This window comes from Capricornis sumatraensis, chromosome 11, assembly GCF_032405125.1.
Source record: "Capricornis sumatraensis isolate serow.1 chromosome 11, serow.2, whole genome shotgun sequence".
NCBI classification, from domain to species: Eukaryota; Metazoa; Chordata; class Mammalia; order Artiodactyla; family Bovidae; genus Capricornis; species Capricornis sumatraensis.
In genome coordinates, this window is record NC_091079.1 from 66280314 (window position 1) to 66307366 (window position 27053).

General features: G+C 40.5%; 1 protein-coding gene across 1 annotated transcript in view; it reads right to left on the minus strand.

Annotated features, from left to right (window-relative positions):
- Positions 1 to 26612, minus strand: part of SLC30A8 (solute carrier family 30 member 8) — a 41419-nt gene extending 14807 nt beyond the window's left edge. Inside the window, 3 exon segments of the mRNA XM_068984047.1 lie at positions 3274 to 3420; positions 15902 to 16101; positions 26542 to 26612. Coding sequence (XP_068840148.1) covers positions 3274 to 3420; positions 15902 to 16101; positions 26542 to 26612 — 418 coding nt within the window.
- Between the last annotated feature and the right edge of the window lie 441 nt (positions 26613 to 27053).

Genomic DNA, 27053 nt, shown 5'->3' on the forward strand with positions numbered 1-27053 from the left:
ATCAAATTGCCAACATCTGCTGGATCATTGAAAAAGCAAGAGAGTTCCAGAAAAACATCTATTTCTGCTTTATTGACTATATCAAAGCCTTTGACTGTGTGGATCACAATAAACTGTGGACAATTTTGAAAGAGATAGGAATACCAGACCACCTGACCTGCCTCTTGAGAAACCTGTATGCAGGTCAGGAAGCAACAGTTAGACCTGGACATGGAACAACAGACTGGTTCCAAATAGGAAAAGGAGTACGTCAAGACTGTATATTGTCACCCTGCTTATTTAACTTCTATGCAGAGTACATCATGAGAAACGCTGGGCTAGAAGAAGCACAAGCTGGAATCAAGATTGCCGGGAGAAATATCAATAACCTCAGATGCAGACGACACCACCCTTATGGCAGAAAGTGAAGAGGAACTAAAAAGCCCCTGGATGAAAATGAAAGAGGAGAGGGAAAAAGTTGGCTTAAAGCTCAACATTGAGAAAACGAAGATCATGGCATCTGGTCCCATCACTTCATGGGAAATAGATGAGGAAACAGTGTCAGACTTTACTTTGGGGGGCTCCAAAATCACTGCAGATGGTGACTGCAGCCATGAAATTAAAAGACGCTTACTCCTTGGAAGGAAAGTTATGACCAACCTAGATAGCATATTCAAAAGCAGAGACATTACTTTGCCAACAAAGGTCCATCTAGTCAAGGCTATGGTTTTTCCTGTGGTCATGTATGGATGTGAGAGTTGGACTGTGAAGAAGGCTGAGCGCCGAAGAATTGATGCTTTTGAAGTGTGGTGTTGGAGAAGACTCTTGAGAGTCCCTTGGACTGCAAGGAGATCCAACCAGTCCATTCTGAAGGAGATCAGCCCTGAGATTTCTTTGGAAGGACTGATGCTAAAGCTGAAACTCCAGTACTTTGGCCACCTCATGGGAAGAGTTGACTCATTGGAAAAGATTCTGATACTGGGAGGGATTGGGGGCAGGAGGAGAAGGGGATGACACAGGATGAGATGGCTGGATGGCATCACCGACTCGATGGACATGAGTTTGAGTGAACTCCGGGAGTTGGTGATGGACAGGGAGGCCTGGCATGCTGCAGTTCATGGGGTCGCAAAGAGTCAGACACAACTGAACAACTGAACTGAACTGAACTATTTACTTTATGTATAACAGCTTGTACCTCTCAATTTCCTATCCCTATCATGCTCCACTCCCTTCCCTCTCCCCTACTTTGTTTCATTTTTTAGATTTCACATATAAGTGGTATCATATAGGATTTTTCATTCTCTGTCTGTTTTATTTCACTTAGTAGAATGTCCTCCCTGTCCATCCATGTTGATGCAAATGGCAAATTTCCACTCTTGTTATGACTGAGTAGTATTCCACTGTGTGTGTGTGTGTGTGTGTGTGTGTGTGTGTGCCCATCTTATCTTTATCACCTCATCTGTTGATGGACACTTTAGATTACTTCCATATCATGAAAATTAAAATATTGTTGCTATGAACATTGGGTGCATATGTTAATATTATCTTTACCTAAACTCACTTTTTATACTTAGCTTCTTCCTCAACAAAGTTATCCATGAAATTATATGTTTGATGTACTAGTTGATTTTCATCTATATGTCTGTGGGGGGTGCTGCCTAATATGGTAGCCATTGATCCAATGTGGCTGTTTAAATTTAAAGTAAAATTAAATATCCAGTCTTTCACTAGCACTAGCCACATTTAAATTGCTCCATGGCCCCAGTGTACTAGCTATTGTACAACATTTCTCTTGAAACAGAGAGTTCTGTTGAGCAGCCTTGGCCTCTGGATTGTCAATTCTCACTGACCTCCTTGGCCAGGAGGAGAAAGTTCAAGTAGCAACCTAAATTCTGAGTCCTGCCTGTGTTTACAAAACAGCTTTGACCCATGGTATCAGAAAGGGTAAAATACAAGTAAAAATTTATGAGGATCAATGATGGGTACTCAGTCAAAGGTAGGTGTTTTCCAAATGTAGCCCTATTAGGGACTGAAAAGCATCTTTAAATCACAATGTCACCAAGTCCTTTTATTGATGTTTATTTCCTCAATTCTCCCTCTCCCTCTCTTTCTCTGAATGTTAAAGGAAAGACAGTGCAAAACACCTCTGATGATAAATTGTTTGGCATGAAATTGTTGTTATTGTTCAGTCAAAACAAATCATGTCCAACTCTTTGCAACCCCATGGACTGCAGCATGCCAGGCTTCTCTGTCCCTCCCCATCTCCTGGAGTTTACTCAACTTCATGTCCATTGCATCGGTGATGGCACTCAACCATCTAATCTCATGAAATTAGAGCTTTCTATCATTCTAAGCATGAAAAACCACAGTTCAAAATCATCAGGCTACAACCTGTGGTCTGCGTCTAGCGGCACCTTTTAGTGAAGCTGTCTGTGTTAGCATGTTAGCCAAAGCTCTGCCCTCAGATCTGTTTCATGTTGATGTTCTCAACTGGTGTGAAAATATGGAGTTGTAACTCTTAGTATAAATGATATTTACATTCAGCCAGAAGCCCCTCTTATTCCTCTGACATAAGAAATTATACAAAGGAGGAGAAGTAGAGAGGCAGAATGTGTTGAAGAGATGGGTGGACTGTAAAAATGAGCCACAGTAAAAAGTTCCCAGACTGTAAAGCCTCATCATACCTGGTCCCCTTCCTAGACAAGAGCAAGCCATCACCCCATCAAAGACCCAGGTCTAAGAAGAGACAAAAAGTGAACTTTCCTCCCCTCTGCCTCCTCTTCCTTCTCCTTTTCTTGTGGTTGTTGATGGCTGTTTGAACAAGATATCCAGCTGAGCCATCCACTGAATGGCTAAACGCCATGTGAACTGGAAAGTCCATATTCTTTTCCCAACCCCTCTATGGGAAGTTCTTCAGTCTTTCCAACTCTCTGGGCTCTCTGGGCTTGATTTTGCAAAATGTCAGAAGCTTCAGCCCACCCTCTCTCCCCAATGCCAAGTCATTCAATGAATAACATCATGGCTGTTACCACACACTGAGATTCTTGGGCTGAGGTGGCCGCTAAAATGACTCCTCTTGTCCCATTGGAGTAGAGGTAGCCGCCATGAATCTGGCTATTAGTGTAATTAGCACTGAGAGTACACATTCCCATATACACGTCTATTTCCCTCTGTGCACCAGAGATGTGCCTCTAAGGGATTTTCAAACGAAGCTTCCCTTCACCCCTTCCATTTTCATCCTTAATTGGACTCTGCAGCATTACTCTGCCTTGATGCTCGGTTGATGAACTACACCTGCTCGGCACCATCCAAAAGTTAGCCGCTTGGAGGGGGGCTTTGATGACAGCCACAAGGAGAAGAGACTGAGCAGGAAACTGGTCAGGTCAACTAAGAGATGGGCAGCATCCGTGGTGACAGCAAGACTCCCAGCAATGTGCCCACCTACGGGGATACAGAATAGAAAGTGGGGTTAGGGCCCCACGGGGCCACCAGATCCTATGTGTACTAACCACAGTTTGGTGAAAACGCCTCAGACTCACAGAACTGAAGACGAGAAAGGGTCTTAACTTGGATATAATCTACATCGTTTTGACAAGTAAGGAAACTGAGATTGAGAGGGTGAGTAGAATTTGAACATGTAGAAATGAATTGCACAAGAGAGGCCATTCCTGGGAGAGCTAAGGTACAGAGATTAGAAAGTGGGGCCCATTTGAAGAACATTCCGGTTAGATTAGGGCATAAAGGGAAGTATAATAGGGTGACAATGGAGAGGTGCAGGCTGGATTGAAAGGGTCTCCAGACTGAGGACCTGGACTTTGTCTGTAAACCGGATGACACAGTCTGGCCCACTGGTGTGCTATTGTTCAATGTGTAATTTTACCATAGTCTTCACTACTTCTGCTCCATTAGTTTATCTTAACCACCTGGGCTTGAAATGAATATTGGGGAGGTGTAAGAAGAAAGGACAGGCACCTCGCAATGAGATCCTTTTTAAAAATGTTTATCCTATATTGTAACATAGTTGATTTACAATGTTGTGTTAATTTCAGGTGGACAGCAAAATGACTTTCTTGTTCATACACATACACCTATTCTTTTTCAGATTCTTTTCCCATATAGATTATTATGGAATATTGAGTAGAGTTCCCTGTGCCATACAGTAGGTCCTTATTGATCATCTAGCCTATATATAGTAGTGTGTTTATGTTAATCTCAAATTCCTAATTTATCTCCCCCGTACCTTCCCCTGGCTTGCCTGGTGGCTCAGACAGTAAAGCGTCTGCCTGCAACACAAGAGACCCAGGTTCAATCCCTGGGTCAGGCAGATCCCCTGCAGAAGGAAATGGCAACCCACTTTAGTATTCTTGCCTGGAAAATCCCGTGGACAGAGGAGTTTGGCAGGCTACAGCCCATGGCATCTCAAGGAGTCAGACCCGACTGAGTGACTAACACACACACCTTCCCCTTGGTAGCTTTAAGTTTATTTTCTGTGTCTGCAAGACTGTTTCTGTTTTGTAAATAGGTTCATTTGTGTCATGTTTTTAGATTCCATGCGTAAATAATATCATATGATATTTCACTTTCTCAGACTTACTTCACTTGGCATGATCATCTTGAATGCAGCAACAATCCAGTAACGCACAGGAAGGGAACCCAGACCATAGGAGACCTGCCTTGTTGTCTATTTGGTTTGTTCCCTGCACTCCCATTTAGTTCTCCGTTGAGAAAAGACCTCCAACCTCTAAAACAGAAGTCAAAGAGCAGCTTTGTGTTTTCTCAAGCAGGGCTTGTTGCTCGAGTGCAATAACCTTTACTGCTCTTGTTCCATCTTCCCAGCAAAGCGCTTCTGCTGACGGATTAGTCCTCCCAGAAGCTGGTTTTCCCTTGTGTATTGCAAAGTGATGGAGTCTGTCGGTCATCAGCCCCTCCATCATCAGACTCACCTCGTCTCAACTAATGATTTTTAAAAATTACATATAAGGTTCATAATTGCAGTAATCCCCACAGATTACTGGCTCTAGCTGTAGTTAATAACTGGTTTGTCAGAGTTTAATGGTCTGAAACAAAATCGTCTTCAAGCTTGTTACTGAGCTGTCAGGGCAAAAATCAGAATGATTCATTAGCCGAAAAGCAACATTTTGCTAACAAATCAGTTGTCCTTCCAATTATCCTCTAATGTTGCTCTGTCTGCCAAACTTGGGCCTGATAATAAAGCTGTGTTAATAATGCATTATTGCTTCCCAGAGGAATGACTGCATGCAGATAAGCACCATGCCACAGTCTTAGCAATGAATGATGGTGATGATTCTGTATGCTGGGCTAAAATCATAGCTTCAGTCAAGGAAATGACATCTTATAGGAGTTCTTCTACAGATTCAACCAAGTCAGGAGGCACCTGGGAAAGAAAAAGGACTTACTTTGGAAGAAGTATGTTTGTATGGAGACCTGGGAACTGAGAACCATTTTACAACCATCTGAGGTTCTTATAAGAACAATCCAGAAAACTGTGGGCCTTCATGCTGAATCTTATGGAGTAAATTGTTTTTAAGAGGTCATCTTGGCTGAACTGGCATTTGCTTCTGAAAGCATAGGGATATTATTGACAATTAATTGAATCATCCAGCCTGGATGTATGGAGCCCTTATGGTGCACAGTGCAGGGGTAGGATGTACAAAGATACCTAAAGTGAAACGAAGCACAGGCCCTCTCTGCAGTGATCTCATCATTTGATGCTCACTGTCCAGAAGACAGGTGACATGAGCAAAGGGATCAGAAAGCCACTGTCACTGGGAACCCTGAAGAACTTTCCACAGAAGGGATGAGTAAGAATTAACTAGAAAGGAAGTGTTTTTCAGGAAGAGATAAGAGCAGGAACAAAAACAGAGAGAAATGAAAGAGCAGGGCACCTTCGTTGAAAAGTAAAAGGGGTGAACCTTTGCCGACAAAGGTCCATATGGTCAAAGCTATGGTTTTTCCAGTAATCATGTACAGATGTGAAAATTGGACCATGATTAAGGCTAAGTGCTGAAGAATTGATGCTTTCCAATTATCCAGGAGAAGACTCTTGAGAGGTCCCTTGAGAGACTGCAAGGAGATCAAACCAGTCAATCTTAAAGGAAATCAACCCTGAATATTCATTGGAAGGACTGGTGCTGAAACTGAAGCTCCAGTACTTTGGCCACCTGATGCAAAGAGTTGACTCATTGGAAAAGACCCTGATGGTGGGAAAGATTGAAGGCAAAGGGAGAAGCGGGTGGCAGAGGATAAGATGGTTGGATAGCATTACTGACTCAATGGACATGAATTTGAGCACACTCCAGGAGAGAGTGGAGGACAGAGGAGCCAGGCATGCTGCAGTCTATGTGGTCGCAAAGAGTCAGACACGACCTAGCAGCTGAACAACAACAGGAAGTGTGGAGTGTTGGAGGAATAGTGGGCAACGAGACAGGAAGGGTGGCTTGGGCCCTTTGTAAGGTGTCACACGTCACACTAAAGGGCTTGAATGTTATCCCGTGGGAGAGAAGGATCTTTTTATGATTTTGAGGCAAGGTTATGGCATGCTCAGGTCTGTCTTTAAGCAGGAGATCTTTGCCAGTGATAGGGAGGATGACTCGGAGCCGGGAGAAGCTGGAGGTTAAGACACAGCAGGAAGAGCCAAAGGGAATTGCAATGCAGGCAGGAAGCGGGGCAGCAACAGTCATATTCCTGGAGTACTTGGCACAATGGAGGGAGCGAGACAGTGAGAGCAATGCAGGAGAGGTGCTCAGGACTGAGTCCTGGAAACAGACTCTTCTAGGGCCTGGCGGGTGGAGACGACCTTAGACAAGCAGGGGAGAGGTTGGGTCTGGGTCTCATATACACCTCAGATCTGAGAGTTCATGTCAAGCACTCGTGATGATTTTCATGAAGAGCAGAGACATACTGACGGGACTGAGAGAACTCAGTGTTCATCTGACAATTGTTTGTTCATCTAAAAATTGTTTGTTACTGGCTTCCCTGGTGGCTCAGAGGTTAAAGTGCCTGCCTCCAATGTGGGAGACCCGGGTTTGATCCCTGGGTCGGGAAGATCCCCTGGAGAAGGAAATGGTAACCCACTCCAGTATTCTTGCCTGGAAAATCCTATGGACAGAAGAAGCCTGGTAGGCTACAGTCCATGGGGTCGCAAACAGTCGGACACGGCTGAGCGACTTCACTGTATGAGTAGCATTATTATGCTGTGTTTAATGTCATGTCAGAAATTCATGATGTCATTATTTTTAAAGTATTTCAAACACATCACAGTTTGCTTTGGCACATTTTCTTAAATTTTTAGTACCAGGAACCTCAAAAAATATAAGTAACCTAAGCCACTGAGACACTCTGGCTCTAGTACAAAACAAGTACCCTTATTAATCAAGCTTGTGGTTGTCACACCACCCAGTAAATTTTCTCTTACTAAGAGAGAATTTTTCTCCCTCTGAGATACTTACCATCTTCCCCAGCCTGATGCCAGCTCTGTATTCCGGTCCAGCAAGCTAGTGCTTCCTCCATCCTTGCTTAACTCTTAACAGTCCTACCTCAGGATGTCTTTCCCTGGCCACTCTCATTTTCTTCCAGAAATGGCCATACTTGAGCTTACATTGGCCACCTCATGCGTTTGGCCACCCCATGCAAAGAGTTGACTCATTGGAGAAGACTCTGATGCTGGGAGGGATTGGGGGCAGGAGAAGAAGGGGATGACAGAGGATGAGATGGCTGGATGGCATCACGACTCAATGGACGTGAGTTTGAGTGAACTCTGGGAGTTGGTGATGGACAGGGAGGCCTGGCGTGCTGCGATTCATGGGGTCGCAGAGTCGGACACGACTGAGCGACTGAACTGAACTGAACTGAACTGAGCTTACTTCTGTGGGTTCTCTATGTCTGTATGTCTGTCTTCTTAAATACAGATGCATATTTACATATGCAGTATAACTCTGCTTAATGGCCTTTGTACAATTAGGACCTTTCACCAGCAATCAGAAAGTAGGTTCAGAGGCCCATTCACAGTGGACACACTGATACTTGTGGCCTCCTTTAATTCCTTCTTCCTCTCTGCTCTGTACCCTGTGGTCAGTTCTTTCTCTAAACACAGCTCTATGACCTTGTTCTGTCCTGTTTTAAATGTCAGTTACTCCCCAAGGCCTACAGAATAAATCCAGATTCCTCAGCCAGGCTACTCAGCCTTCTGGAACCCTCAACCACCATTCTAGTTTCATTCTCCACTAATCATGTTGTACCCCGTACTACTGCCTCCGGTTCTCTCAGTTGTTAAGTCATAAACACCCAACGCAAACTACTTTAAACAGCAAAGTGATCATTTATTGGCTCAAATAACAGAATAAATCTGGGTGGGATTGGATCAGGTACAGCCTAATCGTAAGGTTCAAAAAATCTTGGGGCTCTGCTCTGGCTCCGATTATTGCTTTTTATTTTTCTGCTGAAGGCAAACTTTCTCCCCTTCAGCAAGAAAAAAAAGTGGGTCTCTGAGTTTATATCATTTCAGCATAGTATTTTAAAGGAGAACGAAAGAGCTTTTCCCCAAATCTCCTTGTATAAAGACCCAGAGACCCCGATTTATCCAGCTTGGCATCTCACATCCCACTGTGCCTGTGAACTTGAAGTGCTGGGGCCAGAAGGACCAGAGCTGCCACCAGGACAATAAGTATGAGAAAACCTTATTGGACAGGTAATGCCAGTCCGCTGCAAACAGGGGCACCCAAATATACCTACACATCAGAATCACTTGACTTGCTTGTCCTGATGCTGCCCTACCCACTCAAAATCTTTCCAGGTGAAGCTGATATTTATGATATCCTGGGCCACATGCAAGCCCCTGAATGTGAAAGGCCCTTCTCATCTCCCTCTTTGCCATCTTTCGATTCCTACTCATCCTTCAAGGCCTTTTTCAGACCCACATCCTGCAGGAGGACCTTCCAGATTCCCAAAAGTCATCTGATAACACTACTTGCTTTCTCTGACTTGGTCAAAAATGGTTTTAGAAAGGCGGTGAGCTGTGAGTTGGGGTCTTGAATGATGGTCAGGGTTTTGACGAGTAGAGAGAATGAGGGGGCTTTTCCATATAAATCAAAAGGCATAAGCAAAGGTTACAGAGATCTTAAAGTGCAATGATTATTTTGCATAGAATGAATAAATAGAAGAAACAGAAGAAATGTCATATACGGAAGTAGTAAAAGTAGAAGATTGATAGTTTGGCAGACAGATGGTGGAATAACTTGAAAGCCAAAGTAGAATTTTTCACTTTGTCCAGGATGCCAGAGTTTTCCAATGTGTTGATCTCTTTTCACCTGGGGCAGCCAAGTAGAGCTTAACACAGAGAAAGCCCCTGAGTCAGCCTCTTTCTGCTGCAAGGATGCCTGTCAGTTTATCTCTGTGCTCAGGAAAATTTCCTGTGCTTGCTGTGATGGGGAAATGGCAAAGGTGAGCCACTGGAGAATTTTGAAGACAGAATTAACATGAAGAGAGCAATGTTTTAGGAAAATTAGCTCAATATCAATACACTTCAAATTCCAAATGATTTTCTGTCAGTAGCCATTGAATTCCTTTACTGACAACATCACTTTCTTCTGACTCTAAAGCCAGATTTGAACTCATAGACTAATTATTAGAAATGAGAAGGAAAGGAGGAGATTTATTTGCTTTCTCAAAGTGAGTAGCTTCTCATTTGCCCTCTAAAAATATGTCATTTTAGACACAAAGTGACAGGGCATGGATAGGTACAAAGAGGAAACTGAGTTTTGTGAATGAGAGACCATCTCATTCCAGAATATTAATTAGACATCACCCAGGGAGATTATGTGTCTGTTCTCAACATCCACATGATTTCAGGGCAAAGCAATAGAAGAAATTAGTGGAGAAAACAAGCCAGTTTATGCATCCTGCGAGGTGTGTTCACATGGGGGTGGTGTGTGTGTGTGTTCAATCGCCAAGTCATGTCCAACTCTTTGCAACCCCATGGACTGTGGTACGCCAGGCTTCCCTGGTTGCTCAGATGGTATGGGGTGGGGTGGGACCAGTACTTTATCTGTAAGGCTATGAATTTCCAGAATATCACTTTTTCATATCATGTTTCAAATGGATCCTATTTTTTAGATTTTCCATTTTGTTGATCTCTTATACAAGCAACTGAAAATTATGTACAATCTCGTGAATTTCCTTAATAAAAAAAAGAATGCCTCTCTAGTATAGATATCAGTGGATTTCCAGAGGGAGCTTTCCAGATTGGAGCTGCTAAAAGTAACTTCTTGGCAGCTCTATCAAGTTATTAAATCATTCATTCAAAAGACTTACCCTGGCTCTAGAAATTATATGGTATTAATTTTTTTAATTTGACTAGAAGGTTATTTACCAACTCTGGATTCATCTTGAATCTGATTAAGGGCCTAGGCTCTCTTCCCTGATGCTGGGAAGGATTGAGGGCAGAAGGAGAAGAGGGCATCAGAGGATGAGATGGCTAGATGGCATCACCAATGCAATGGACATAAACTTGGGCAAACTTCGGGGGATGGCATGCTGCAGTCCATGGAGTCGCAAAGAGTTAGACACAACTGGGTGACTGAACAACAACAACAAGCTCTCCTCAAGTTTTCTAGTTTTCAAAAGCTATGAACGTCTATGTGTATAGGTCAGAAGACTCAATAGCTTGAAGAAACAAATTAATTCTGATTGCTTGCTATTGTAGTACAAAAAAAAATAGCTTAGCAAAATCTCCTTTAGTCTTAGATTATTATTAATTTAGCACCCATTTGTGGTAATAAAGAGAAAATGAAGCCAAAATATCAGTAAGAGAATGTAACAAGTAATAGTGGTAAGAGGTGGGTATTGAAAAATGAAACTGTCAGTTGCTCAGTCATGTCTAACTCCTTGTGACTACCTGGACTGTAGCCTGCAGGCTCTTCTGTCCCTGGAATTATCCAGGCAAGAATTCTGAAGTGGGTAGCCATTCGCTTCTCCAGGGGATCTTGCCAACCAAGGGATCAAATCCAGGGATCAACTCCAGGTCTCCCACATTGCAGTCAGATTCTTTACCATCTAACCCACCAGAGAAGCCCCAAGAGTACTAGTAGCTTATGGCAAAAACTATATAGGTGGTTTATAATGTTATTTTAAATTATTTTGGTAAAAAAATTATAAATAACATAGCATACCCAAACCTTTAGATTGTTAACTATACATAGCTTTGTTATTAATAAAAAAGGATACAAATATATTAGATAAGAATATAACAAGATATTAAAAGATGCAATAAGACTAAAGCTCTGACAAAAGAAACATAGAGGAAGTAAAAATATTTTTAAAGCCAAAGATTGTGAATTGGAAAACAGAAGGAAAATTAAAATAATGTATTCAATGAAAATATTTACCAATAAAATAAATAGACACCTACTATATGCAGGTCAGGAAGCAACAGTTAGACTGGACATGGAAGAACAGACTGGTTCCAAATAGGAAAAGGAGTACGTCAAGGCTGTATATTGTCACCCTGCTTATTTAACTTCTATGCAGAGTACATCATGAGAAACACTGGGCTGGAAGAAGCACAAGCTGGAATCAAGATTGCCGGGAGAAATATCAATAATCAGATATGCAGATGACACCACCCTTATGGCAGAAAGTAAAGAAAACTAAAAAGCCTCTTGATGAAACTGAAAGAGGAGAGTGAAAAAGTTGGCTTAAAGCTCAACATTGAGAAAATGAAGATCATGGCATCTGGTCCCATCACTTCATGGGAAATAGATGGGGAAACAATGGAAACAGTGTCAGACTTTACTTTGGGGGGTTCCAAAATCACTGCAGATGGTGACTGCAGCCATGAAATTAAAAGACGCTTACTCCTTGGAAGGAAAGTTATAACCAACCTAGATAGCATATTGAAAAGCAGAGACATTACTTTGCCAACAAAGGTCCGTCTAGTCAAGGCTATGGTTTTTCCAGTATGTGTATGGATGTGAGAGTTGGACTGTGAAGAAAGCTGAGTGTCAAAGAATTGATACTTTTGAACTGTGGTGTTGGAGAAGACTCTTGAGAGTCCCTTGGACTGCAAGGAGATCCAACCAGTCCATCCTAAAGGAGATCAGTCCTGGGTGTACTTTGGAAGGACTGATGCTAAAGCTGAAACTCCAGTACTTTGGCCACTTCATGCCAAGAGTTGACTCATTGGAAAAGACTCTGAGGCTGGGAGGGATTGGGGGCAGGAGGAGAAGGGGATGACACAGGATAAGATGGCTGGATGGCATCACCAACTCGATGGACATGAGTTTGAGTGAACTCCGGGAGTGGTAATGGACAGGGAGGCCTGGCGTGCTGTGATTCATGAGGTCGCAAAGAGTTGGACACGACTGAGCGACTGAACTGAACTGAAGTTAAAATTAAGGAAAAGAAGTAAAAATATACTGACAGTATTAAAATGAGAAAGGAACTGGATTAAAGAGAATACCAATATGAGACTATCATGTTCCATTGTATGATAATAAATATTAAAATTTCTGAGATGAATCAATTTAGAGATTTATAAATAACCAAAATTTACTCAAGAAGTAGAAATTTTTAATATGTCCGTGAATGAGAAAGAAGCTAAAATATATCAAAAGATTATATCCAAGAATGTCTCTGAAGTTAGAAAATTTATTAGGGAGTTCTTAAAAAAGAAAGAATAATTTCAATGCCATATAAACTTTTAGCTTTTTTATATAAAAAGGAAATTATTGAAACTAAATTTTTCATTTCAATATGCATAATTCAGATTCAAAAACCTAGAAAAGTAGTTCCAAACAGAAAGCTATAGTTAAATTTCAATGACGAAAAAAAGGTATAAAAATCCTAACAAAAATATCAGTGACTCAGATTGAGCAATGCATTGAAAGGATGGTCCACCAAGTCAAGTTCAGAGGCACCATATGGGAGCCTAAGAACATAAGCTCTGGAGTTCAAACTGCCTGCCACTGATAGGTGTTATAAAAGTCAGTACTTTACTCTTTGTGCTTCAGATTTATGGTCTATAAACTGCAATTTATAATAGGACCTATCTCTCAGGAATGTCATCAAGGCTCAGTAAGGTAATTCATGGAAAGCACTCATCATGGCTCCCAGCACATAGTAAGCATAAATAAATGTTAGCTGTTTTCATCATAATGTCAGAAATGCATGGTGATCTCTTAATACAATGCACATTGACAATAGGCCAAACGTTTTAAAACAGAAAGAACTTAAAAGGTTTTTGATAAAAGGCAATACTCATCCTTGATTATTTGTTAACCATTAAAAAACTAGGAGGACAAGAAGAATACTTTGTTAACATAATAAAAATACTTAACCCCTCAGGAAATATTTCACTTAACAGTTAAATAGTTGAACATATGAGTTGATTTAACATATTATTTAACATGATAAAAATATGAAACATACAGAAGAGAAATAACTATTGAAAGCAAGGGGAAATAAACATTTTTGCACGAAAAAGTGTTATCTCTTGGGATGGGGAGGAGGGATGACAGGAACAAGGAAAATTAACTGAGATACATTTAGAATGGCAATAGTTCAAATACATTATTGAATTCAAAGTGAATATACAAAATGAAAACTTTCCAAAATACAATAAGTAATGATCTACAAAGCAGGATGTGAGAAAAGGGAGACCCCACTCACCTCTGGAAAGAATAAACCAAACACAAAAAACTACTATAAACCTAGAAATATATTGTCCATGTCTTTAAACAAGCAAACTAAAACCACAGAACCTTGAAGAGAGATGTAGAGTACTGGGGTAAATGGGGGAACATACCATATTCCCAGAAGGAAAAGCTGAGTATTTTAAGATTTGTGTTCCCAAATTAATTCATATACAATGAAATCATGATTAAATTTTGAAGGAAGCTGAACAAAATTATTTTAATGTTCAATTAGAATAATAAACAGAAATGAAAACTTTATATATTTTTTTCTATTAAAGGATAATGAGGGAAGAACAACAGACATTACAACATGTAAATCTACATTAATATGTTAACTGCCGACAGATCAGCAACACAGGTCAATAAAACACCTCAGAACCTAACTCTATTAAGTTCAAGAGGGAGGTGATATATGTCTACTTATGGCTGCTTCACGTTGTTGTACAGCAGAAACCAACACATTGTACAGCAATTATCCTCCAATTAACAATAAATTTTAAAAAAAGAAAATGATAATATGGAGAAAAATCAATGGAGGAAATAATGAACTATTCCATAAATGATGCTGAAATCTTTGTTAGCTCGTTAGAAAGAGAATTTTCAATCCTGAGAGCATATATAATTTCATATTGATTTAAAATTAAATGTGAATAATTGAACAACACAGTGATATTTATTTTCTCAGTAGATAGGAAAGGCTTGCTGCTGCTGCTGCTGCTAAGTCGCTTCAGTCGTGTCCGACTCTGTGCGACCCCATAGACAGCAGCCCACCAGGCTCCGCCGTCCCTGGGATTCTCCAGGCAAGAACACTGGAGTGGGGTGCCATTTCCTTCTCCAAGGCATTAAAGTGAAAAGTGAAAGTGAAGTTGCTCAGTCGTGTCCGACTCCTAGCCACCCCATGGACTGCAGCCTACCAGGCTCCTCCGTCTAAACACTAAAATAGTGGAAGACTACTATAATAAAATAAATCAGTTCAAAATGAAATGTTTGATAGAATTACCTATATAAAATTTGGAACTTCTCTAAGTCAAACCAAAAATTATACCAAAATTTTAAAAAAGTAAATGACAAATTAGAAAGTGCTTATAACAAATGTAATAGAAGTTTAATATCCTAATATATAAAGAGTTCCCAGAGATCAATATAGAGAATTACAAATTATCTGACAAAATACAGATCACTAATACATTAGCTTAGGGAAATAGAGATCACTAGTAAACATGCAAATAATATTAACAGTAACAATTAAAGGAAAGAAAGTTAAAAGTTAAGTTAGTTGAAAGTTAAGTCGCTCAGTCGTGTCCAACTCTTTGCTACCTCGTGGACTGTAGCCCACCAGGCTTCTCCATCCATGGGATTCTCCAGGCAAGAATACTGGAGTGGGTTGCCATTTCCTTCTCCAGGGGATCTTCCTGACCCAGGGATCGAACCCAAGTCTCCCACATTAGAGGCAGATGCTTTAACCTCTGAGGCACCAGGGAAGCCAGGTTACAATTCAAGGAATGCATATTAAAATAAAGCATATGCATCTATACATTAGCAAAGATTTTTGAAAGATTGAAATAAATTCTAGTAATGATTTGGAGAGAGTCATTCTGCAAAGGTGGCAGACTCAGGAATTGTTTCAAGCTTTCTAGATAGCAGTTTGACAACGTGCACAAAGAAGTAATAAAAATATTCATATTCTTCAACCAACAATTTCCATTTTCAGGAATCTCTTTGAAGGGATAAACCAGAAAAGCAGGCAGAGTTTTGTTCAAGATTTTTCACTGCATCATTGTCCATAAGCAGGAAAAAAAACTCTCTAAATTTCTAACAATCGAGAGATGGTTATGAAAATCACAAGAGCATATTATAGAATATTGTTCAGGCATAGAAATGTTTTTTGAAGAGTATTTGATGACATGGCAAAAAAGCATTCAGCATGCTCTCAGTTATATTTTAAAAAGTTGTGAGTTATGAATAGAAAATATACTGTACAAAAATACCCCATAATGTTATTGGAGATTATCATTCAATTGTGGGATTTTGACGAATATTATTTTTCTTCCTTCTATTTTCCAACTTATCTACAATGAGCATATTGTTACTTTAAGTGTACAGAAAATATGCAGTCTCTTTTTAAAAGAAGCACTTTAGACAACCCTCCTGTAATGACGCAGGGGTTTCATTTGTTTGCTTGTTTAATCGGGGACGTTTTGAGAAATACTCACCTACGACCTCTGCAATCATGAAAACTAAGCATATTCCTGAAGCAGCGCAGAGCTTCCACTTGGCACAGATTTGCTCCTGCGCACTGTCCTCTGTGGCCTTGCAGTTATGGTGGCAGTGATGGATGACTCCTGACTCCAGCTCCTCTGGCTTTTCTCCAGGACACTGATCTTTATTCAAGGGTTTCTGCTGGAGTTCCACGCTGTGGAGGAGTTTGACAGAAGCAAGAAGTGAACATGGTTGCAAACAGACTTCTCACTGACAGCCCTACCCATTCTCAGAACAGCTATGAGGACATTTGCTGACTAGCTCAGAACTTAGAATTCACAGTTCCTTCCAGATGAAACATCCAGTGTAAGGAACAAGCTAGAGATTCTCTTCTGAATTCTGTTTCAAGAAAATTTTGTTTTTATATAAGCAAACTCATATTTAGCCTATACTGCCCCTGATTAGGGCTTCCCAGGTGACTCAGTGGGTAAAAGAATCTGTTTGCAATGCAGGAGACACAGGCAGACCAAATTTGATCCCCGGCTCAGGAAGATCCCCTGGAGAAGGGCATGGCAACCCACTCCAGTATTCTTGCCTGGAGAATCCTATGGACAGTGGAGCCTGGTGGGCTACAGTCCATAGGGTCACAAAGAGGCAGGCACGACTGAAGCGACTAAGCACGCACACACACGCACAGCTCTAATTAAGAGATAGCAAAGGAGGGACTTCCCTGGTGGTCCAGTGGTTGAGCATCTGCCTAACAATGCAGGGCACACAGATTTAATCCCTGGTCCAGAAAAATTCCACATGCAGTGGGGCATCTAAGCTTGCAAGCCACAACTACTGAGCCCAAGCACCCTAAAGCCCATGCTCTGCAACAAGAGAACCCACTGCAACAATAGAAGCCACACAATGAAGAAAAATTTAAAAAGCCTACACGCCTGCAACAAAGGGTAGCCCCCGGTCACTGCAACTAGAGAAAGCTTGTACGCAGCAAGGAAGACCCAGTGCAGCTGAAGATAAATTCATTTTTTAAAAGAGATCAGAAAAAAGGAGAAAGGAAGCAAATACATTTTGATTCATTTCCTTCCCAGCAACTTCACTGAAAAGATTTTGGGCACTGCTATAAATTTAGAAAGGGGCAGTGATGAGATTATTATTATTATTAATGAGGAATGTGTGTATGAGCCAGCCTGGTGATGGAAATACTCACTGTGGCATGCCATCACTGTCTTTCTTCCCAACAGTCACATTGTTAATAGGTTATAGCACTTTTCCCTGCTGAGTCCATACGGACTCTTAACACAGCTTTGTAGAAATCTCTACCCATCTATCAAAGTTGTAATGAGAGTTTGTTGTTGTTCTTTAGCAGCTAAGTCATGTCAGACTCCTTTTCAACCCCATGGTCTGTAGCCCACCAGGCTCCTCTCTCCATGGGATTTCCCAGGCAAGAATACTGGAGTGGTTTTCCATTTCCTTCTCCAGGGGATCTTCCCATCCCTAACCCTAACCCTAACCCTAACCCTAACCCTAACCCAGGTATCAAACTCACATCTCCTGCATTTGACAAGCAGATTCTTTACCACTGAGCCACTAGGGAAGCCCAATGAGAGTTAAACCTACTTGTACTTCCCAAAAGATGCAGTGCATTTTTGTTCTGTTCAAGTATAAAGAATTCATAGAAATATGGAGCCATTTATAGAAATATAGAATTTCACAGATGCAAGGATTGTAGATGACATTAATCCAGTGCCACAGAGACGAGCCTGTCGGTTACAGTCTATGCGGGTCACAAAAGATCAGACACAACTGAACAGCTAAACAACAAACAACACAGTTTCTTATGGAAGTAATTAAGATTCAGAGACTTTAACAATTTCCTGAGGTCAGATAGCTGGGAAATGGCAGAGCTGGGACTCCAAGCTCAGTCTTGTTTTCACCCTGCCCATGCTTAAAACCAAAGTTTACCTCCACAGTGATCTCAAACCACTCAGGCTTATGGTTTTACTAAACTTATTAGAAGACATTAATAAGAATCTTAGAAGAACTTGCATTCATGGCTTTTAAAGGCACAAAGATAGAAATAAATTATTTTCCTCCACTTGAAGAGTTACTTCATTGGTCTTATCACCATCCAGAAAAAGATCTGATGGTTTTGGCTTAAATGATATTTATAATTCTCAGTTCAGTTCAGTTTGGTTCAATCACTCAGTCGTGTCCCACTCTTGCGACCCTATGAACTGCAGCACGCCAGGCCTCCCTGTCTATCACAAACCCCCACAGTTCACTCAAACTCATGTCCATAGAGTCAGTGATGCCATCCAGCCATCTCATCCTCGGTCATCCCCTTCTCCTCCTGCCCCCAATCCTTCCCAGCATCAGAGTCTTTTCCAGTGAGTCAACTCTTGGCATGAAGTGGCCAAAGTATTGGAGTTTCAGCTTTAGCATCAGTCCTTCCAAAGAACATCCAGGATTGATCTCCTTCAGAATGGACTGGTTGGATCTCCTTGCAGTCCAAGGGACTCTCAAGAGTCTTCTCCAATACCACAGTTCAAAAGCATCAATTCTTCAGCACTCAGCTTTCTTCACAGTCCAACTCTCATATCCATACATGACCAATGGAAAAACCATAGCCTTCACTAGACAGACATTTGTTGGCAAAGTAATGTCTCTGCTTTTGAATATGCTGTCTAGGTTGGTCATAGCTTTTCTTCCAAGAAGTAAGCGTCTTTTAATTTCATGGCTGCAGTCACCATCTGCAGTGATTTTGGAGCCCCAAAAAATAAAGTCTGACACTGTTTCCACTGTTTCCCCATCTATTTCCCATGAAGTGATGGGACCAGATGCCGTGATCTTCATTTTCTGAATGTTGAGCTTTAAGCCAACTTTTTCACTCTCCTCTTTCACTTTCATCAAGAGGCTTTTTGGTTCCTCTTTACTTTCTGCCATAAGGGTGGTGTCATCTGCGTATCTGAGGTTATTGATATTTCTCCCGGCAGTCTTGATTCCAGCTTGTGCTTCTTCTAGCCCAGAGTTTCTCATGATGTACTCTGCATAAAAGTTAAATAAGCCGGATGGCAATATACAGCCTTGATGTACTCCTTTTCCTATTTGGAACCAGTCTGTTGTTCCATGTCCAGTTCTAACTGTTGTTTCCTGACCTGCATATAGGTTTCTCAAGAGGCAGGTTAGGTGGTCTGGTATTCCCATCTCTTTCAGAATTTTCCACAGTTTCTTGTGATCCACACAGTCAAAGGCTTTGGCATAGTCAATAAAGCAAAAATAGATGTTTTTCTGGAACTCTCTTGCTTTTTGGATGATCCAGCGGATGTTGGCAATTTGATCTTTGGTTTCTCTGCCTTTTCTAAAACCAGCTTGAACATCTGGAAGTTCACGGTTCACGTATTGCTGAAGCCTGGCTTGGAGAATTTTGAGCATTACTTTACTAGCGTGTGAGATGAGTGCAATTGTGTGGTAGTTTGAGCATTCTACATATTCATTATAGAAAAACTGGAATTACAAAAAGGTACAAAACAGAGGGGAAAATCACTAATAAACATACTTCCAAGAGACAAATATTACTGATAGTTTTTGTTTAGCTTTGTAATACATAAATGCACTTTTTTACCTAGTTGTTGCTGTCGTTCTCTCACTAAGTCGTGTCCAACACTTTGTGACCCCATGGACTGTAGCACACCAGGCTCCTCTGTCCTCCACCATCTCCTGGAGTTTGCTCAAATTCATGTCCATTGAGTCGGTGGTACTATCTAACCATCTCATCCTCTGCCACACCCTTCTTCTTTTGCCTTCAGTCTTTCCCAGCATCAGGGTCTTTTCCAGTGAGTCAGCTCTTCAGATCAGGTGACCAAAGTATTGGAGCTTCAGCTTCAGTACCAGTCTTTCCAATGAATATTCAGGGTTCATTTCCTTTAAGATTGACTGGTTTGATCTTGCAGCTTCTCAAGGGACCTCTGAAGAGTCTTCTCCAGCACCACAATTTGAAAGCATCAATTCTTCAGCACTCAGCCTCTTTATGGTCCAACTCTCACATCCGTACATGACTATTGGGAAAACCATAGCACTGACTAAGCCCGCTAGGGCTTCCCTGGTGGCTCAGATGGTAACGAATCTGCCTACAATGCAGGAGACCCAGGTTCGATCCCTAGTTCGGAAAGATCCTCTGGAGAAGGAAATGGCAGCCCACTCCAGTATTCTTGCCTGGACGACTCAATGAAAAGAGGAGCCTGGCAGGCTATAGTCCATGGGGTTGCGAAGATTCAGACATAACTGGGAGACTCACACTTTCACTTTCTTTGACTATACAGACCTTTGTTGGCAAAGTGATGTCTCTGCTTTTTAATATGATGTCTAGATTCCTCACAGCTCTTCTTCCAAAGAGCAAGTGCCTTCTAATTTCATGGCTACAGTCACCATCCACAGTGATTTTAGAGCCCAGGAAAATAAACCTGTCACTGTTTCCACTTTTTCCCCTTCTATTTTCCATGCAGTGATGGGACTGGATGCCGTAATCTTAGTGTTTTGACTGTTGAGTTTCAAGCCAGCGTTTTCACTCTCTTCTTTCACCTTTATTAAGAGGCTCTTTAGTTCCTCTTCACTTTCTGCCATTAGAGTGATAATATCTGCATATCTTGAGGTTGTTGATATTTCTCCCAGAAGTGTTGATTTCAACTTGTGATTCATCCAGCCTGGCATTTCGTATGATGTACTCTGCATACAAGTTAAATAAGCAGGATGACAATATACAGCTTTGACGTACTCCTTTCCCAATTTTGAACCAGTTAGTTGTTTCACGTCTAGTTCTAACTATAGCAATAGTTAGAAGCATCTTCTAACTATTTAACTTCCTGTTAAATAGTTAATAGTCTAACTTCCTGTTTCTCAGGAGACAAATAAAGTAGTCTGGTATTCCCATCTCTTTAAGAATTTTTCAGAATTTGTTGTGATTCACTTTTTTCTTAGAGTCCATATTAATTAGAATGTTTTTCATTGCAAGTACAGAAAACAAAGCTCATGCTAGGTAGGTCAGTACCTGGGAATTATTGGTTTTGCAACTGAGAACATCTAGAGGCAGCAGGCCTGATTTATCAAAGCTCCAGAGCCATTGCTCTGCAGTTCTCTACTACTCTTTTACCGCAGGCTTAATTTTTATCATAAAGTGGAATAGTTGCCCAAGGTAATCAGGACTGTGTACTTGTATTTTATTATACAGGGAGAAAGAGTGTTCATTCTCCCAACTGCTAAACAGGAGTCCTGAGTTGCATGCTGATTTGACCAGCCTTTAAAGCCAGAGGAATATGGATGGGCTAATTGGCTTAGACCTTGTTACAGGCAGAAGACTGGCTAAACCCAACCACACTGACTCCTAGAGCTGAGAGTGGGGTAAACTCTACACAGATCACATGACTGCAACTCAGTGGAGGTGGGCTGGGAATTCCACCAAAGATACAGTTTTGGGACCTGATTTTTAGCTGTATATATTATTAACATTTTCTCAATTTATTAAATATTCTACATCATTAGTTCAATACAAAGAACATTATATTTAGTATAGATATGTCACAATATTTCCTAAAATTGAATAACTGACTCTTCCAATTATTTGCTTGTATAAGCTATGCTGTGATTCATATCCTTATATTTAATCTTTACTCAATATATTATTATTCCTCAAAATGTAATCCTGAAAGGGGAATTACTTGGTTAAAGAACCTCTACATTTTTAAGGAATTTCATGTATGTTGACAAATTGGCTTCAGAATGTTTTTGCTGGTGATGTTAATAACACTCAGGATTTTGAAGAATTCTAAGTAATCTAATTGGAATAAGAACCATTTGGCAAAAGACACATATGGTTCCTATATCTATAGATTTTCACCTTTGTAATGTGATACACACTGATAATTAGCAGCCATGTAGCATAGTACTGTTAGTCACCAATGGTCATTGACTCAGAGGAGCCAGAGAACTAACGGAAGAGCATGGTGGTTTCCTTTTCCTTTGTGCTGAGAAGGCAGTGTGAGGGGGACAGGGTCACTGAATGTTCTGGCATTGTTCGCATGACCACTGGTTTACTTCGCTGTATTTTCTGTTTTTCATAACCTTGTAGGCAGAGAAAACCAGGTGGTGAGTGAACTTACCTTGGATCAGTTTTGAAGGCAGAGCATAACAGGACCCCTACCAGAGGCACAGTCTGTGTGCAATGCCACAGAGGAAAAGTGCACAAAACCTGGCCAGTTTTTACTTTTAATATGGCTACCTTGTCCTAGACTAGGACAGGAGCTGAGATTGTTTCTAGAAGCACGAAGCCAGAAATCCAAAAGTGGTACTGAAATTGGAAGCAGTGTGTTCATACTATATCCAATTGTGTGTGTGTTTTACGGGCAAAGGCTGGAGCCCACCATCTTCACTGAACTCCTCAAAGGGTCTACAATTCCAAACGAAGTTAAAATATATTCCTCATCGTCTCATAAGACCAAAGTGATCTATCTCTAGACGTAGGACAGGCCCTCAATCTGAAAGTGATGCAAATTCTAAGAATTTTAAAACATAAGTTCTAGAAAGCAAATGCTAGAATATATAAAAAAAAATGAAATGTGAATCTGTCAAGGAGTAAATCACCAGAATTCCCACCCATGCAAATATGGCTGAGGCTTTGAAGAGCAGGAGCAATAGAGTAGAGCAAAGAAATTTACTGTAGTATCAAAGAGAAAAAAAAAAGGCAGGCGGGTGGGGGGGGAGGTAGAAACAGAGAAGAAAAATAATGAAATATTAGAAAATTTGACATCAGTAGCCTAGAACTTTGAGTTCATCCCTTTAAAAAGGAATTAAAGAGTGGAGCTTTATTTTATGACCTTGGAGAATCATTTTTTAAAATTTGTGTCTTATTTTCATTTGGTCTTTGAGGTTAAACGTTTCTATTTCTATACATTTGAAGTGGAACTGGTAATATCGGGCTGGCCAAATAGATTTTTCAACATTTTTGGCCAATAAGATAATTTTTTAACTTCTTATTTATACATTGACCACATAAAATCACTTTGTTTTTGTACTCTAACATTACTTTTCCCAAGAACCTCAAATCACTAGTCCTGTTGAGAGAGGAAATAAAAGCTTAGGTCCCACCGTGGCATTTCCACCACTTCATGTATTCATCCATTCAACAAATGTATTGCATGTCTACCATACATCTGCCCCATCAAAGGTGCTAAAGATACAGTGTCCTTGATACAAACAAAGCTCCTCATCTTAGAAGCTTTATGTCCTAGCAGAGAGGGGACATGGCAAACCAGCTGACAGTAACAGAGGCAGTGTGGTATCATGGGCAGTGGGAGAGGAAAGAGGACTGAGAGAGGAAAGGTTAAAAAGAGTGGTATATGGGAAAGTTGAGAGACTATAGATGTAAGTGTATTTTAATTAAGCACGTCAAGCTATTGAGAGTGACTGGTTTTCCAAGTTTAGTTTTAAATAAGTGATACAGTCACTCAAAACAATTTTCCACCCATCTCACTGAAACCTTATATATATATTTATATCCAAACAGGCTGCTTCCCTGGTGCTCAGTTAGTAAAGAATCTGCCTGCAATGCAGGAGACTCCAGTTGGATTCCTGGGATGGGAAGATCTCCTGGAGAAAGGATAGGCTGCCTGCTTCAGTATTCTTGGGCTTCCCTGGTGGCTCAGACGGTAAAGAATCCACCTGCAATGCAGGAGACCTGGTCTTGATCCCCGGCTTGGGAAGATCTCCTGGAGAAGGGAATGGCTACCCACTCCAGTATTCTTGCCTAGAGAATCCCCATGGACAGAGGAGCCTGGCAGGCTACGGACCATGGGGTCACAAAGAGCTGGACATGACTGAGCAACTAATCTGATATCCAAATAGAACTTCCCTGGTGGTTCAGATGATGAAAAAATCTACCTACAATGCAGGAGACCCGGGTTTGATCCAATCCCTGGGTTGGGAAGTTCCCCTGGAGAAGGGAATGGCACCCACCCCAGTATTCTTGTCTGGAGAATCCCATGGACAGAGAAGACTGGCATTCTACAATCCATGCAAAAGTCAGACTGGACTGAGCGACTAACACACACTCAAACAACCATCACCACAATCTAATTTAGAACATTTTCATCACCCCAAAAAGAAATTCCATACCCAGCAAATCCCCAATCTTCTCACACACAGTACTACCTCAAGAAACCACTAGTCTACTTTGTCTATAAAATTGCCTATTCCGGATATTTTCTATAAAGAGAATCATACATTATGTAGTTTTGTGACGGGCTTCTCTCATTTAGCATAATGCTTTCAAGGTTTGTTCATGTTATAGCAAATATCAGTGCATCAGTACTTTATTGCTTTGTGTTTAGTGCGTCTGCAGGAGAGGGGGAGGGGAGGGGAACAGAATTTACAAACAGAAGGTGCGAGTCCACCTCCCAACTCTGCTATAATCAGACATCCGGCCTTAAGAATGGTATTCATTCTCTTTGGAATTCCCTTTCCTATGTGGCAAAATGAGGGGTTAGGATAAATACTGTTATGTACGTTCAAGTGTCTTTGGGTTTTTTTTTGTTTGCTTTTGGCAGCACCCACGTGGCTTGGCTTAGTTCCCCCACCAGGCTCTAACCTTGAGAGAATCAGGCCATAAGAATAGAGCTACACGTCTTTCCCTTAGAGGACTGATACTACCTCAGCTAAAACTTTCCTTGGCGGTGAAAACAAGGAGTCCTATAGGTTCTATTGTTTCTATTTGAAAAGAAAGTAAAAATGAGCGTGACAGTTTTTATCATCACTGTATCCTGAAAACTGTACTCGTATATGAAGTAAATGAGACCCTATAACCATAAACCATTGTTTTATTTGCATCACAGAGAGCTAAATGGTCTATTTTAATGAGAAGGGAAATACTATTAATTCCATCATGTAGAGATGCTCTATTAATAGTGTCCATAGTGTTAACAATTTGTTGTTTAAAATTTCTGCTGACCTAACATGAGGCTTTATTGTTTATGATCTCAATAAATCACATCTAATATTATTTTCCAAGAAAAATAATTCTTACAATATGAGATAATGTGCTAGATTCTTTGTTGTATATTTTTTAAGCAAAGTTATAAATATCCTAAGGAAAAGTCCCTTTGCAGTTGCTCGAATATTTGATGCTATCAAACGCAATGCCACTACTCTTTGGAATATTAATCTGGCTTCATGAAATGCACAGAAACATTAAACATACTATTATGGGTATGTATTCTCTTAAATTCCACTCCTAACATAAATTTTTTTCAGATTCTCATTCATTTGTCTATGTATTCTGAGTATGTTTCTCTTGGATTGAGTTCCCCAAATGCACCAAAATCTCATTCTTATTTGCCTCTATCTTTACCAGGAAATTACCTCAATCAGGCAAACTTTTGTAACCCTACTTCCTATGTAGGGTTTCCCTAACTTTACTCTAACTCCTTTTTCTGTTTCAATTCTCGGTCTATCACTGCTGAAAAGCTTTCTCTGGCTCCCAAAGTCCAGCAAAGACCTAGGTTCCCTTGAGATATTCTTACTGAATGCTCTTAGAATAAACACATGCCATTTTGTAATTACCTATTTCTGAAACACATTCTATAATAGACTCGAACTTTCATGAAGACAGAGATCTGTGACTAGGAATGTTTTTGTTTCGTTATATATCCAGATGTGTTCAACCAATAATTGCTAAATAAGGGGGAAATGAATGAATACATTGCACGTGGCACTGTGGAAGATAATAAAAAGAACTAGAGCTAGGTAGAACATTAAACTCAGCTATATTTATTCTAGTTGTGAATATTTGATAATGATATTATATAATGAAGGAAACAGCAATTAAGATCAGTGTAACCACAATTTGCCACATAGTTGGAAAAAACCTTAATTCTTTCTAAATATAATTTACTAAAATTTACCATCTTTTTTTTTAATTTTTTTTATTTTTTATTTTTTTAATTAATTTTTTTTATTTAATTTTAAAATCATTAATTCTTACATGTGTTCCCAAACATGAACCCCCCTCCCACCTCCCTCCCCATAACATCTCTGTGGGTCATCCCCATGCACCAGCCCCAAGCATGCTGTATCCTGCGTCAGACATAGACTGGCGATTCAATTCTTACGTGATAGTATACATGATAGAATGCCATTCTCCCAAATCATCCCACCCTCTCCCTCTCCCTCTGAGTCCAAAAGTCCATTATACACCGCTGTGTCTTTTTTCCTGTCTTGGATACAGGGTCGTCATTGCTATCTTTCTAAATTCCATATATATGTGTTAGTAAAATTTACCATCTTAAAAGTGGGAATAATTGAGGGAAAGAAAGGTAAACACATTGGATTGTACATATCAATTTTTAAAGAAAATCTACAGATAAAAATATATTAATAAGATGATCCTTCATGCACTCAGGATATGTAAGGAATCAAATCAACTATACAGAGTATGACCTTTTCAGAATATAAATTATACAAGTCAATCAACAGTTGATAAAATTTTGCAAAATGCCCCTGGGTTGCAACAGCAGAAGTCTCCAAGTCTGAAGCAGTAGGATCTAGGAACTTTGTGAATATTCAAGACACAGAAAATTGTGAAACAGAATCGGATGTCTGTTACCTGTCTAGTGTAAAGGCGTACATCTTGGTGGCTTTGTCATTCACAAGGTAAGTTCTTTCAAGAAACTCCATGGTGGCCAGGATAAAAGCTTTGGCTGTTGCTGTTATTGTTGTTGTGTCAGCGGCTGCTGATCTTTAACCCACTGTCCAGTTTTGGAAGAGAAGCAGCGTTACAGTTATTCTCACACTTTCCAAAGGAAAAATGAAAAGACTTCCGGGATTACAGTAAGAAGCCTCCCACATCAATGTTCTTGATAGATCTGCTAAAATTATACTCTGTTTGAAATATCACCTGGCCTCATTCTCTCACCCAGAGAAACTTGTTTCCTGCAGGTAGGAACATATGGAGTGTGAGTGAGTGTGTGTGTGTGTGTGTGTGTGTGTGTGTGTGTACTTCCCATGATATCTGATTCTGTTGTGCTTTCTGGGAGGTAGAGGAGCTCAAGGGTCAACTACTAATTGCTGATGTAGGGGGTTGGTCTTCAGAGCACACCTGAGTGAGCTGCAAACAGT